General features: G+C 56.1%; 1 protein-coding gene and 1 long non-coding RNA gene across 5 annotated transcripts; one reads left to right on the top strand and one right to left on the bottom strand.

The window, feature by feature from the left end:
- Window positions 1–643: 643 nt before the first annotated feature.
- LOC146429714 (uncharacterized) lies at window positions 644–2929 on the bottom strand. Its single transcript, XR_014855663.1, has 2 exons — window positions 2890–2929; window positions 644–2343 (listed from the first exon to the last, which is right to left on the bottom strand). It is a non-coding gene; the product is annotated as an uncharacterized LOC146429714 (long non-coding RNA).
- A 4-nt stretch (window positions 2930–2933) lies between these two features.
- CCDC42 (coiled-coil domain containing 42) lies at window positions 2934–14837 on the top strand. 4 transcript variants are annotated; one of them, XM_085078023.1, is made up of 9 exons: window positions 2934–3021; window positions 3555–3654; window positions 8429–10197; window positions 10492–10597; window positions 10724–10828; window positions 11479–11676; window positions 12390–12575; window positions 13060–13248; window positions 13854–14837. In XM_085078023.1, the coding sequence occupies exons 3-9, from the start codon at window positions 10133–10135 to the stop codon at window positions 13920–13922; spliced, it is 918 nt and encodes a 305-aa protein (XP_084934149.1). In that variant the 5' UTR covers window positions 2934–3021; window positions 3555–3654; window positions 8429–10132; the 3' UTR covers window positions 13923–14837. The 4 variants fall into 4 exon arrangements, with proteins under 4 accessions (XP_084934149.1, XP_084934148.1, XP_084934147.1 ...); XM_085078022.1 differs by having other exon boundaries at window positions 12354–12575; window positions 13090–13248; XM_085078021.1 differs by having other exon boundaries at window positions 12354–12575.
- The last annotated feature ends 33 nt before the right edge of the window (window positions 14838–14870 follow it).

Below are 14870 nucleotides of genomic sequence, written 5' to 3'. Positions count from 1 at the left end.
GACCCCGGGCTGTGACAGCAAAGGGAGTGGGGCGAGGGGCTGTGCCAGCAAGGGGAACCCGGGGCTGTGCCAGCAAAGGGACCTCGGGGCTGTGCCAGCAAGGGGACCCCGGGGTTGTGCCAGCAAAGGAACCTCGGGGCTGTGTCAGCAAAGGGACTCCGGGGCGGTGCCAGCAAAGGGACCTCGGGCTGTGTTAGCAAAGGGACCTCGGGGCTGTGACAGCAAAGGCACCCCGGGGCTGTGCCGGGTGCGAGGGATGCCAGAGGGACTCCCAGTGGGAGTTATCCTGATCCTGATCCGCACCCAGAGCCGGTCTGGGCGGCTCTCCTCCACAGGCTGCACCCAAAGGGGCAGTGATGGCCCCAGCTCCGCTCCTGGGGGCACGGGGGGTCCCCACCCCGCACCCTGCTCTGCTCCCAGTGCCGAGGGGCTGCTCCTTCTCTCTGCAGCTCCACCGCTCTGCCCAGCCCTGACAGCAGCAGCTCCTGCTGCCTTTCCCCGGACCTTGTCGGCTGCTTTATCCTCATTTGCCTTTTCCAGGACAGCGGACACCTCTTCCTGCAGCCCGACGCAGCTCTGAAACCTCCGGCAGGCGCTCCGGAGATGGGAGATGGAAGTGAATTAGGGATAGGGCGAAAGGAAATGTCGCTTCATGCGTTTTTAATGGCGAAAAAATTAAATATGTAGAGGCCGTGGGGCTCCGGCTGAGCAACCAGACGAAGGCCATGAATGTTTGATGGCCACGGCTGCGGGAACATCTCAGGATGTGCAGAGAGGGGCCAGGGGGACAGAGCCCAGCCCGGGGCTGCCAGGGCCAGCGGGGGCTCAGAGCCCCTCAGGGCACTGCTGGCCCTGGGTCCGACTGGGCAGGAGCGGGACGTGTTCCTGCTGCCACCGCAGTGTGTCTCCAGCCCTGCCAGGTCTGCGGGACAGCAGACGGGAACTGAGGGGTGCCTGGGGTGCTCGGCACATCCCCGAAGCCACCCCGGGCCACAGCTGGATCAGGGTTGGTCCCCAGCGCACCTGGGGCTCCTCTCGCTCCGTGCTCGGCAGCCCCGGGGGCACCGCCGGGAGTCGGGAATCGCCGGGAGCACAGCGGGGTCACAGCGACCGGGAATGGGAACGTGCTGACGTTATCGTTATCGATATCGGTATTACTGTTGTTATCATTGTCCTTATCACCATCGTTATCACTATCGTTATCAATATCCTTATCAATACGCCCCCGCAGTGCTGCAGCAGCCCCGCGTCACGAGGGCGATAAAGCCTCGCTGGCAGCTGCTCCTCAGGGTTTGTGCCCGATTTGCGTCACCGATCGCACCCAAAAACAAGGGAGAGGCCAAACCCTGGATCAGGGGTGGGAAGGGCTTGGATGGAGCTGCTGTGGGAGCGAGGGGCTGAGCCCAGCCGGCGGTGACTGCAGCCAAAACAGGGACAGTGCCAGCACCGCCAGTGTCACCCGGGAGCAGGGGGATGGGGACATCGGGGAGGGCAGTGAGCGTCACTGGAGATGGGTAGGGACAGGGGACGGGCTGGGGATTTGGAGAAGGGAACTCGTGCCACTGCTCAGTGTTGGGTTCATGTGGCAGCACGGAGGGGAGGGAGAGAGGGAGGGAAGAAGGGAGAGAGGGTGGAAAAGAGGAAGGAAGGAAGGAAGAAGGATGGAGGAAAAAGGGGAAAGGAAGGAAGGAAGGAAAAAAGCAAGGAAGAGAGGATGAGGAAGGGAGGAAGGGATGAAGTGCTACATGGTGGATGTGGGAGCTTGGTGCCAGTAGTGACCCTGCTGGGGCGTCAGGCACGGAGGCTACTTTTCTCTGGTGCAAAATCCCTAATAAAAAAGCACCTTTTAAATTAGACTTCTTTAATAGAGTCTTAGCTTGTGACTGACTGCAGTGGTTCCTGGTGTGCAGGAAAATGGGAATAGCTCTGTTGGGGTGCAGAGTGTTGATTCCTACCTCCCAGCACTTGCCTGGTGTCTCCAGACTTACCCACTCAGAAATAAACTGCTCTGGCCCTCAGGGCTGTTATTTCAGGGAATTCCAGAGGATGGGAAAGCTGCTTAAGCTGGGCTGGAAGGGACCTTCACTGTCCTACTGCAATGTCCATGTGCAGGTGCTGAAGGCATCAGGGCACTGAGTGGGTGTGAGCTGGGGGCAAGAGCCCCTCAGTGCTCCGAGGAGCTGCCACTGAGCCCAAATTCCACCCTCGAGCTGCAGGACTGGGAACAGAAGGGATTTCCTTCCTCCTCAGCAGCCGAGGAGAGGGACGAAGCCCCTGACACCAGAGTGTCCAGTGTCTGACACCTCAGCTGTGGCACAGGGACAGCGGGGCCAGGCCGGGGACCTGCTGGGAGAGACAGCAGGAGGGGCTGGGCAGGGTGGGGACAGCGCTGGCTCTGTGCTGTGCACATCTGCACACATCTGCACTTTGTCCCGCACACATCTGCACCTGCACTCTGTGCAGTTCTGCACGCTGAACATCTGCCCCGCTGCCCCCTGAATACCTGCACTTCTGCACCTGCCGCCCTGCACTGTTCTCCTCTGCCCCTGTGCCTCACACCCAGAGCCGCCGCACCATGGGCCCTGCTCCCCTGAGCACCATGGGCCCTGCTCCCCTGAGCACCATGGGCCCTGCTCCCCTGAGCACCATCGGCCCCGCTCCCCTCAGCACCATGGGCCCCGCTCCCCTCAGCACCATGGGCCCTGCTCCCCTGAGCACCATCGGCCCCGCTCCCCTCAGCACCATGGCCCTGCTCCCCTCAGCACCATGGGCCCTGCTCCCCTGAGCACCATGGGCCCTGCTCCCCTCAGCACCATGGCCCTGCTCCCCGCCGCACCCGCACTGCTGCAGCCCTGCCTCCGGCGCCTCTCCCGGCCCCGCACCCCGTACCTCGCTCTCCTCTCCCTCTCCCTTCTCTCCTTCCCTCTCCCTCTCCCCTCCCAGCGCCTGCGCGCGGCACGTCCGGGCGGATCCGGCGGAAGCGGCCGAAGGTTCCGGGGCCGCGATGGCTCCAGACCCCTGGTGAGCGCCGGGCGGCCGGGCTGCGGGCAGGGCTGGGCCGGGCCGGGCCGGGCTGGGCTGGGCTGGGCTGGGCTGAGCCTGAGCCTGCCGGGGCTGCGGGGCCTCCGGGGTCTCTGGGGCCTCCGGGGCCCGGGCTGTGCGGGTGGGGCGGTCGTGCCTTCCCAAAACCCGAACTGGGCTGTGTGTGTTTGTAAGGGCTGTTGTGCCTTCTCCCGGGGTTTTTCCCTAAACCCATCTCGGGGTTGTGTCTTCCCTTCCCGGAGCCCTTCCCTAGGCCCATCCCAGGCTGTGTGTGCGGCTGTTGTGCTTTCCCTTCCCGAGGTCTTTCCCAAAGCCCATCCCAGGGTGTGTGGTGGAGCTGTTGTGCTTTCCGCTCCCGGGCCCTTTCCCGAGGCTGATCCCAGCAGGTCCCACCGGATCCCATCAGATCCTGTCCCATCAGATCCCAGCCCATCCCATCAGCTCCCATGCCCACCCCAGCCGGTCCCATGCCCACCCCACAGCCCCAGGCTCAGCCCCTGCTGTCCCCCCAGGCTCTCCCTGCTCGCCGCCGCTCGCCAGCTCGCCCAGGACATCGCAGAGAAGATCCAGGAGCGGAATCGCTGCCAGCGGAGCGGGGAGAGCTCGGCCAAGGTGCCCCGGCAGGGAGGGCTGCAGCGGGATTTGGGGCTGGGTTTTTGGACTGGGGCTTTCAGGAGGCTCAAATAAGTGGGATTTGAGAGCAGTATTTTTTCTGGCTTTGAAGTGTTTGCAGATGCAGATTAAATTCCTGCTTTCAGGATGGTGAAATGTCAGAAATTGTACAGATACACCTAAACAATAGAAGACCTATAAAAAGTTTGCTGCTGAATCTGTCTGTGTTTACAGAGGACAAAGTTCTCTGTTGCCATCAATGCCATCTCTGATGGGTCCAAAACCCCAGTGAAGGTGAGGCTGGTGTTGTTTGGAGCCTTTCTGGGTTGGAACTCTCCGAGATTGTGTTTTATGGAAACATTGCATGGCTGACTGACTTCTTCATAAAATCATTTGTTCCATGCCTTGTGTTTTCCAGTTTCCCTTAATCCATTAACAGGTAAAGAGGAATATTTGGCAGTGTTTGATTCTACTCTAAACAAGTTTCCAACAACGAGAGAGGTGTTTTCATAACAGAAATGCCTGTTGAGAAATCCACGGCTGAGCAGTTGTGTGTCATGTGCCTCCTGAGTGCTTTAATGCAGGAAAATGTCTTTGTACAATATTGACCTGGTAGGGAGAATGTAAATAGGTTTTTATTTTTATAGTATTTTGCCATTAGCTTGGCTGAAAAACTTCTTGCTTGTTGCTGAGCCAAAAATAGAGCATAAAATCTAAAATAGAACAAAAACCTGTAGGGAAAGACTTGAATCCAGCACTTACCATCTGTGAACTCTGCTCCATTGAGCTGATCTTAAAGCTTCCACTGGTTTATATTTTTTCTGTGACAGAAGTGAAATCTTTTCTTCTCACCCTGCAGTTGGAGCCAGCAGTGTTTGGTGACCTTCTTGGCTGTGTCCCCTTTTTGCTGTCCTGGGTCAGTTAAATGCAGTGTTCCCCACAGGTACATTTTTGGGATTGCTGGGAGCCCCACAGGTGCTGTGTCCATAACAAACAAACCATGCTGGGCACAGACTTGGAGTAATTTTCTAAAAAGACATTTTCAGTGCAGATGTGCATCCAGGGCTGAGGAATAGAGGGTTGTTTGGGGCCTTTGGGTTTCGTCAGTTTTGCCTCTGCAATTCCACTCCAGTGTTTGCTGCCCTGGGCTGCCCTTCAGAGCTGCTGCTGGCTGCAGGTTCTGCCTGAGCCTGTGTGTCCTGCTGAGGAGCAGGAGTGTCCTGGCTGGCATGTCCTGGGCTCAGCCTGGAGCTCTCCCTGTGCCAGAGATGGGCCCAGCCTCTGCTCATGAGGCTCTGGCTTTTCTGCCTCTGCATCCGCATTGTAAAAGTTGATTTTTCCTTGAGACTCTTTTTTCCTTCCATGTCTTTAAAGTGCCCAATGAGTTAATTTCCAGACGGCAGAGAGGAGGAAAAGGGTAATAACAACCCAGCCTTGTTCTTAAGCTGGTAGTCAGGCCATAGAACAGCAAAATAACTGCCATTTTTTCCTGACAGGGGAATTCCCACCCCTTTCCCTCTTGTCCATGTGGGTCTGGTTTTCAGAGATGCAGGCAGAGACAACTGGGGGCCTGAATCTTGTGCCAGTAAATACAACTTTCGTCTCTTGCTTGAGCCTGGACTGGGCATGGGTCTGTAGGGAAAGGGATTGGAGGGAGCTTGGAAAGAGTTTGGAGGGATCTTGGAGGGATCTTGGAGGGATCTTGGAGGGATCTTGGAAGGAGCTTGGAATGATCTTGGAAGGGGCTTGGAAGGAGCTCGAAGGGATCTTGGAAGGGTCCTGGCAGGAGCTGGTGTCAGGCACAGAGCCTCCAGGGTCTGTAGGGCTCAGCTGCCATTCCCAGTTCAGGGTCCCTTTGAAATCCCTGCAGAGTCCTGGCCAAGCTTTGGGATTCCAGGGTGGCAGAGCCCACCCTGGAATGTGCCTGGAGCTGACCCTCAGCTTTTCCTTGCATTAGGAAAATCAGCAGCTGCAGTTTGATGAAGCTCAGCAGTGACACTTGCCTGGTTTGTGCTGCTTTTCCATATCCAATGCAGCCCTGCTGGGACAGCCCACGTTGCCCAGGTCCTGTTCTTGCCAGCAGCCCTTCCTTTCATTAACCTTCCTGCACCACTGATCACATATTGATTGTCCCAGGGCCTGGGGCTGCCAGGGTTTCCCTGGAATTAATCTGGTTTACGTTTGGTCACCACTCAGTGAGTTTCACATCCTTTGAAAGCTGCTCTAAAGCTGTTTCTGGGGTGCAGGGCTGTGGTTTAATGCTCTCAGGGTTGATCCCAAGTGACAACTGCGGGCAGGACGCTCCATGGCTTGGGGACAGCATTCCTGCCCCTTCCGGCCCTGGTGGCCTTAATTAAGATGCCACTGGAATTTTCCAGGGAAAGGTTGAGCTGTTTGCGTGATTCCCCTTGAGCAGGGCCAGTTAAATTTCCTTTAATTGGGTTTTAATAACAATTTCAACATCTTCAGCCCCCTTTTCTCCTTGCAGAGAGATCTGTGCAGGTTGTGAGAAAGACTCTCTGAGCTTTTGCCCCCCTTCCACCAGCACAGGTGCCTGTCTGTGGCTTCCAGGGCTGAAGGCTGAACTCTTAATTCAGATTCAAATTGTCTGGCCTGATGGCTTATCAGCTAAGCATGCATTTGAAACCAGCACAGAAACCGCTGAATCATCCCATGAAGGACCTTCACCCTGGAGGGGGCTTTGGGGGTCTGCAAAGACCACCAGGACGTACAGAGACTGCATGGTGCACATGCTAATGATATTAATGACTTCCGAGAAATGATTTGTATAACCACTCCTATCCTGAAGAATGTAATGAATATTCATGATTTTACCTATAACTCTGTGTCTTTGGGGTACTGAGGTATGTGTGTTTGGTGGAAACAATTCCCCACACATCCAGTGCACCGAATAAAGCAAATATCCACTTCTCTGACTTGGTCTCTGAAGTGTCTCTGGGCTCGACTGGGGCGAATCAGTTGTTAGAACAGAGGCTTTAATGGGGCAGAATTCCCAGGGTTTCACTCCATTCCAAAGGCAGGATTGGAGAAAGCAGCCAGGAATGTTAACTTTCTGGATATCACATGGCAAACTTTTAGAGTCTTTAAACATTTGTGGACACAGAGGAATGGGAATGTTCCTGCTCCTGTCTGACCAGGTCTCAGGCTGGAGAAGTCCATGTCAGTCACCAGGGAATAAATAAATTAACTGGCCTTCCTTAATTTCTCTTGGAATTCCTCAAAAATAGAGACAGCTTTTGGTAGCTGTGGGACACAAAGCACCTTCAGTAGGAGCTACTCCAGGTTCATTTCAGAAGAGTCCATATTCGTTTTTCTCTTCAGTGTGGGACACCATTTTTCCTGCTTAAACACTTCCCTGTCGGCTGGGAGGAATTTCAGCCTTGATCCAAACAGGAATTTTGCCAGACAGGCATGGGGTGCCATCACTCCATGAGCCATCAGGTGTCAAACGCTTTTGGGACTCTGGTTGTTTGTGGGGCAAATGCTCTTTAGGAAATAAGATCAACAATAGTTGTTTAGGTGCTTGTAAAGTCCTTCCTGGTGTCCTTCCTCTCTCCCAGTTCCTGCTGGAGCCTCCTGGCTGCAGCTGCAGTGTCCTGAGCTGGGATGGGATGGGATGGGATGGGATGGGATCAGCCTCAGGTCAGGGAGAAGAGAATTGGCCGTCCAGGAGAACACCTGAGAGTCCCAGGATTGGATCTAGGGCTGGGATGGGATTTTCCAGGATTAATGTGCCTTTGGCTGTGTGGTGGTCAGGATTGTCCAACACCCCCCTCACCCTCATCCCTGTGCTCAGGGTGTCTGTGTGCAGCTGGATGTGTAAGGAATGGCAGAGAAGGATCTCAGCACAGCAGGGAACAGTCAGGCACAGCCAGAACTTCGGGAGCTGTGCCTCAGGCTGAGCCCAGGGGCTGCTGTGGGGCTCAGTGAGCCCAGGGGCTGCTGTGGGGCTCAGGCTGAGCCCAGGGGCTGCTGTGGGGCTCAGTGAGCCCAGGGGCTGCTGTGGGGCTCAGTGAGCCCAGGGGCTGCTGTGGGGCTCAGGCCCAGCAGTGCCCCCAGCAGTGTCAGGGTGGGGCAGCTGCAGGGCTGAGCTCCTCGGGGCTTTGATCAGAGCTGCTGGGCTTCCTGCCTGAGCTCTTCCTCCCCAGCCCTGTCCCCAGGTCCCCCTGGCCTGGCTGCAGCCCAGATTCCATGGGGGACCTGCCTGGAGCCTCTGGATGGGCTGGGAGGGCTCAGCTCCTCGGGCAAGGGCTGGGAGGGGCAGGTGAGGGACTTGGGAGCACTTTGTGACCAGGACTGCTCTCACAGGAGCAGATTTGTCCCTCTGCCTTCTCTCTGGCTGTAATAATGCAGGATGTGGCTTCTGTCTGGAAAGAATCCTCCTTCCTTGGAGCTCTCATTCCTGAGGGTGCAGCTGGGCTGTAGAGTGAGACTGTTTCACTGAGCACTGGATGAGCTGGGTTAGAATGTATTTATATATTGCTGTGTCCAATCCTGCATAGAAATAAGAATTACTGGGGAAAGAAGACATTGGTATCTGACAGAAGGGTTAATCAGCTGGAAGTGCTATTTTTGGTGTATATTTTAAGGGGGTGAATAGGAAAGTCAGACTTGTAAAATAAAACGTGGCTAGGAGAACCAGGCAGGCTTTGCTTTGGTGTTCAGGGTGGTTAAGGGATATGTTGTGATTTAAAACAAGTGGATTTTTGTCACTTTTAGCAAAGAAGTCTTTTTTTCCCTATTTTTCTTTCAGAGAAGTGTGTTCCCTTGAGCTGAAGGCCAATGCCCACGTTATGATGTCCAGGCAGAGGAGCTGAAAAGCTCTCATGTGTGGAGGATTTTCCGGCAGTGTTGCTCCATCCCACGGCCAGGAGATGTCCCCAGCTCCCCAGAATTCCTCCAGGAGCTCCAGCCCGAGCTCTGGGATGTGCTTGGACACCCTTCGGTGTCAGCAGCTCCCTGGTCCCTCCTGGCCCCACTGTCCTCGTGCAGAGTGACCTCCTGAGCCAGGCCTTTGGCCACACAGGGATGTCCAGTAGATGTGGGCACTGGGCAGCATCAGCATCTCCTGGAGAACAACTCAGTTAAAAACTCTATTAAAACCACCAAAACAACTGCAACATTCAAATTTAGGTCTTGGTGTAATTAAAAAACATTGAGAATTTGAGAGACCCTAAAAGTCCTCTCAGTTTTTCTGTTTGTGGAAGTGCTTTGGGAAAGAACAAGGAAAAGTTTTCTAAATTGAGCAAATCTGCCTCTTCAGATGTTTTTATATTATAGATTGTATTTTATATATTTTATATGTTGTCTATAAAGCTATATTGTATATAACCTATAGTATATTATTATATATTCAAATAAATTATCTTTTTAGTATATTCTAGCATTAGTATTTGTTATATTAATATTATAGTATATCTTAAGGGGAGATACTGAAAATGCACTTTGGGAGGGTTTTTATATTTTCACTATTTCAAGACCTGTGTTGGTTGTTCTTTAAACAGAGACCATGCACAGGAGGGGTTGTGAAGAATCCAGGAACTGGCCCCAGTGGGAGAAGGTGCAGCAGGGACAAGGACAGTCACAAAAGTGGCTTTTGTGGGTTTTGTACCCAGAAATGCTCCCTGCAGTTGCCAAAGGGCCCGGATCACCATTAATCCTCTGTTCCACTGCTGCTGGAGCCCCTGTGCCCTGTTGAGAGCTCACAGATGTGCTCTGGGTTCAGCCAGGGGGAAGCCAGGACTGGCAGTGACCATTAGAGGTGAAATCCCCCAGGAAGCAGCAGATTCCAAGGTCTCCATCATCTGTGGGTTCACCCAGGTGGCCCATGAGCCTCACCCCTTTGCTTTGGGTCATCCTTGGTCATGAGCCCTCTTTTGAGGGAGAAATTAAACCCATTAGAAACCAGACAGCTGATTTTGGGCAAATGGGAAAGCTCAGTGTGACCCAGAGAGGGATGCCTGGGCAGAGCAGTGCTCAGCCAGCCCTGAGGATGGGCCTGCTTTGCATCCCCAGCTGGCCTTTGGGAAAGGAGCACGGCCCTGCCCTGAGTGCTGGGACAGGGACATGTGGCTGCCAGGGGCACAAGGGCCAAATCTGGGCCGAGGAAGAAGCAGAGAAGATGAGATGAAGGGAATGAAAAAATTCCTGATCCTGGACACAGTGGTCAGTCTTTCTGATGCCGAGCAGTATGTAGTTGTCACAGTGCTGGGAGTAGCCACTGGAGTGGTCACAATGGCTGGAGGAGCCACGAGAGCTGTCACAATGGAGCAGCCACTGGAGCTGTCACAGTGCCTGGAGAAGGCACTGGAATTGTCACAATGGTTGGAGGAGGCACTAGTGCCTCTCCCTGGGATTAGAGAGTAGCCACAGGGCTTGAACTGGTGGATTGGGGTAGCCCCAGGCCCTCGGGCTGCCCAGGGCAGGAGCAGGAGGTGGCCGTGCGGTGGCTGCAGCGATGGCACACGAGGACGTGAGCTATTACCGGGGGCAGTACAAGGACAGACTCCTGCCCCTGCTCAGGTGAGGAGCTCCTCCATCCTCTTCTCCTGCCTCCCCAGCTCTCCTTCCCCTGCCATGGCAAACTCCCAGCTCTGCTCTGTTCCCTCCTATACCTCTCTTTCCCAGGCCTGTCATTCCCTGGAGCCCCCCTGGCTGTGCTGGGGGATCCCTGCTGGGGAGGACACACTGCCAGAGGGGTTCTGAGGTGGGGTTGGGGTCTTGTCACCACACCTAGGACACAGTCCAGTTCTCAGAGCAATCCAGCATCCTGCCAGGAACTGGACCCAGAGTGTAACCTCAGGAAATCCATGGCAGGGAAATCCAGGAGACTGAGGAGGACTCCACACACTCATTCATTTGCCTCCTGAAGAAGATGAAAGAAGTACGATTGATGGAGAAGGTTGTGCAAGAGAAAGAGGAGGTGAGGAGGATGGGAGGGTGCTGGGATGGGGCTGGGAGGGCTGCTGGAGTTTGGAGGGTGGCAGGAGCAGGCAGAGGAGCGGCTCTGCCTGTGGCGGCTGTGTCACCCTCGCTGTGCTGCTGCCAGGCATTCATGGAGAGGATGGCGGCAATCGCTGGGCAGTGGAGGGAGCTGCACGCCAGGAGGGCGCAGCTGAAAGCACACGTGGCAAGATCTGGGAGCACTGTAAAGGTACAGCGAGCACACCGGGCACTCCTGGCACACCCAGCACAGTGGGCACACTGGGCACTCCTGGCACACCCAGCACAGTGGGCACACTGGGCACTCCTGGCACACCCAGCACAGTGGGCACACAGTGGGCACTCCTGGCACACCCGGCACACCTGGCACAGTGGGTACAGCAGGCACACTGGGCACTCCTGGCACACTCGGGACTCCTGGCACACCTGGCACACTGCCCCTGCTCAGCCACAGCACTGACTCCTCCCATCCCTTGGGAAGAGCCTTAGTTCAGTGTTTCCAGCCAAGGCTCCCCTGAATCTGGAGCTGTGAGGAGCAGGGATTTGTTCCTGGGGAGAGGAGAGAGCTTGTCCCTTACCCTGGGACTCCTGAGGGCCCCACATGTCCCCAAGGAAGGGGCTCAGCCCTGTCCCCACCTGAGTCTGAAAGGCACAGTCCCATCTCAGAGGCTGTTCCCAGGCCAGAGGGGCAGTGCCAGAGGGATGGCCCCATGAAACAGCGGGAAGATGGTCCCAGGTGCTGCAATGCTGGAGTCTCCTCTCTCAAGGTGTCTCCCTCCAGTGCCCTTGAGTGACCCAGCTCCACCTTCCTTTGCCTTCCTTTCCCTTTCTCTGTGTGTGGTGGTGGGAAAACATCACCAGGAGAATGAAAGGCTGCGAATTCAAGCTCTGGAGAAAGCCAAAGAAGAGAAGGAGCAGAATACAAAAAAGGAGAGTGAGCTCTTGAGGGCCAAGAGGGAACTGGAAGCCCTCAGAAAACAGCACGAGAAACTCTCAAAAAAATTGCTGAAGTACTCCCTGTTCAAGAGATACCTGGAGGATGTGGTGGAGAATTCACAGGTGAGCTTGGATGTGGGAAAGTCAAATCATGGGCTGGGGGAGGGCTTTACCTGGGTGTTAAACTAGAGGAGATGAGGCAAAGTCAGGGAAATCAACACTGGATCAAACCCCGAGACTCTGCGTGGGGTGGGGAGGGTTCCCTTGCAACCAAGGTGAGCCACAGACAGCAGGGTCAGGAGAACCAGAACAGATGAAGGATTTAGAAAACTGAAGAAAAACCACAAGAAGAGGGAAAGCTCAGGGCTGAGGGGAACAGGGTCCCCTTGGTGTCACCATTTCAGGTCACACTGATGGTTTGGGAGAGATGAGAAGTGCCCAGGAATGGGACACAGGCAGTTGTCAGGAAAGCTGTGCCTTGTCTCCAGGATGCTGGGACATCTCTCCATGCATCCCTCATGCTCCTGCTGCCTCCCAGGCCCAGGGACATGGAGCTGCTGTGTTTCATCGCAGCACTGCTCACCCGGGGGAAAGCTGTGCCACCTCCACTGTGGCAGCACCAGTTCCAGGCCTGGCACTGTGGATGTCATGGCCCAGGGAATGTGGCCATGCTCAGGGACCAGCAGGGACAACGGAGAAGGGAAGATCTTCCAGCTGGGGAGGCCTTGGCCCTGGTCAGGGCAGGGGAACCCAGTGAGGGGAGGGCAGGGTGTCACTGACCCCAGGACCCTGTGCTGCAGTTCCGGGATATCGAGGACCTCATTGCCTTCTACAAGGCCCTGGTGAAGACTCGCAAGGACCTGGCACAGTCCCAGTGGTGGCACCAAGAGTTGACGGAGCAGGCCAAGGTCCTGCTGCAGCAGCACAGGGCAGAGGAGGAAGCAGAGATCCTCCGGTGCAAGGACGAGCTGCTGCAGCTCAAAGAATCTGTGGAGCAGGCTCAAAGGGACATCCGGCAGTGGGTAAGGAGCTGTGGGGTGGGCAGGGGAGTCTCCCAGGCCGGGATGAGGCAGGACTGGCTGCTGGCTCCTCCGGCAGCCAGGAGCTCGTGGCAGGGCCCAGTGGCAGTTTGTGGTGGGAGGAGATGCCTGATTCCAGCCCTGCACGGGGCTGCAGGAGGAGCAGTGACAGCCCAGGGCTGGAGCAGGCTTGTCGTCAGGAAGGGCTGGGAAACAGCAGGTCTGGGAGGGTGGCAGTGACAGTGACAGTGACAGTGCTGCTGCAGGGCACCTGTCCATTCTGTGGGGAGGGGATGGGGACAGCAAGGAGGATGTGCCAGAGTGAGGATAGCAGGAGCTGGAAAATGCCTGGGGTGGATCCTGGATCTGCTCCCACTGCACGAGGCTGAACCAGCTCCAGCCCAGCCCTGGGCAGGGCCAGGTCCTTCCCAGCCTGGATGAGAGTGGAATTTGGGGGTCTCCAAACTGGGTCTCGGTGTTGAAGCAGCTTTGCTGGGATGTGTCTTGTGTGCCCCAGGAGGGTCGCTGGGCCGAGCTGCTGGACAGGGCTGCCAGGAAAGCCATGGAGCTGAAGTCCCTCAACATGGCTATCCACAGCCTCTACCAGGCTGCCAGCAATCGGCTCAAGCCGAAGGTGAAGGTGGCAGCTGATGACAGCCACAGGCAGCTGGACATGGTAAAGCCAGAGCAGAGCCCTGCTCCTGCCAGGGAAAGCAGCAGGAATGACTCTTCCAAAGGGAGAGGGAGCCCCCTGGCCCAACAGACCCCTCCTTCTCCCCTGGGGGCCCTGGGAATGGTGGAGACACCAGGTAAACCTGTCCCTTCCCAGAGGGTGGAGGAGGGAGTGGGGCCTGCGGGGGCAGAAGTGGGAGCTAGGCTGGCGATAGGGGGTCCAAGGATGCAGGGATGCAGGGGTGCAGGGATCCAGGGATATGGGGATACAGGGACAGGGGATGCAAGGATGTGGGGATGCAGGGGTGCAAGGATACAGGGATATGGGGGTACAGGGACAGGGGATGCAGGAATGCAGGGATGCAGGGATGCAGGGATGCAGGGATGCAGGAATGCAGGGATGCAGGGATGCAGGGATGCAGATCCAGCCATGGCCAAAGTTTGGTTTCATTCCCCCTCAGAAGCACATGCTGGTGGTGCAGATCCAGCATGGCCTCTTTGTCCTGCTCAGTTGGCTTGGGGACATCTGCCCTCCAAAAGGGACAGGCTCCCCTCTGCCTCCTGCTCCCAGTCCTGCCCTGGCCCTGCCATCTGCCTTTCCCACCCTAGATTCTGCAGTTCATTCAAGACCTCCGTGACTTCACGGAGGACATGAGGAAGAGCAGCCAACCTCAGTGAGGACCTGCCTTGGCAGTGATGGAGCAGCAGGGTGGGCAGGAGAGAAGAGAACCCGGCAGATACTGTAGACTAAAAAAAAAATATTCCAAGACATCTCTTCATTTCCTGCTCCATTTCTTCTGTGAGCCCAAATACTCAGCAGCAGAAGAGAGAGAAAATCCAGCAGGAGGAAATGAACTCTGCGTGGCCCTCAGGGCTCCCAGAGGTTGGAGATGTCTCACAGAGACACTGATGATGCCATCAAGAGCTGCAGCCTGCACTGGGAATGTCAACTCCTGACTCATCCCAGAGCACAGGGGATGCTGTGCCTTTGTGCCCTTGCATCTCATCTCAGCTGCAACATTTCCAAAGGGACAGCGTCATCCACACCCCTCCTGAGAGGTGACTCAGCTGTCCCCTCCCTGGCCACCCACGGCCACCCTGTCGCCCACTTGGATGCCTCTCAGTGGTGGCAGGTGACAGGAGCTCATGGGAGAGGAGCTGCAGCTCTGCCCCTGCCCTGTGAGGGATGGTTGGGGACACGGCTGTCCTCAGGGGCTCCTGAGGGCACAGAGAGACCAGGTTCCCAGGAGTCCTTTGGACACCAAGTGCTGCCCAGTTGGGAGTTGTCTCTTTCCTGGCTGCTGAGCCCTTCTGAGGAACCTTCAGCCCAGGACAGCAGAATCCCAGGGTGACTCCCAGGGCTGTGGGATGTGGAGACAAGGACTGCAATCTCTGCTCAGGGTCAGGGGGTCAGCTCTGGGATGCTGTGGGTGATAAATGCTTTCTGTGAACAGCCCAGTGCCTGGGGATTGCAGGAGCAGGATTTGTTTGAGGTGACTTTTGTGGTGTTTTGGGGGTTGGGGTGAGTGTTTCTGTAAGATTTCCGTCTCTTGGCACAGGGAAGAGATGACTAAATACAAAGTGTTGGCTGAATCCGCATCTGTTGTGACTCTTGGGGATGGAGAA

Source organism: Lichenostomus cassidix, chromosome 18, assembly GCF_008360975.1.
Source record: "Lichenostomus cassidix isolate B80296 chromosome 18, HeHo_3.0, whole genome shotgun sequence".
Lineage (NCBI taxonomy): Eukaryota > Metazoa > Chordata > Aves > Passeriformes > Meliphagidae > Lichenostomus > Lichenostomus cassidix.
This window is presented reverse-complemented; position numbering and strand designations above follow the sequence as displayed.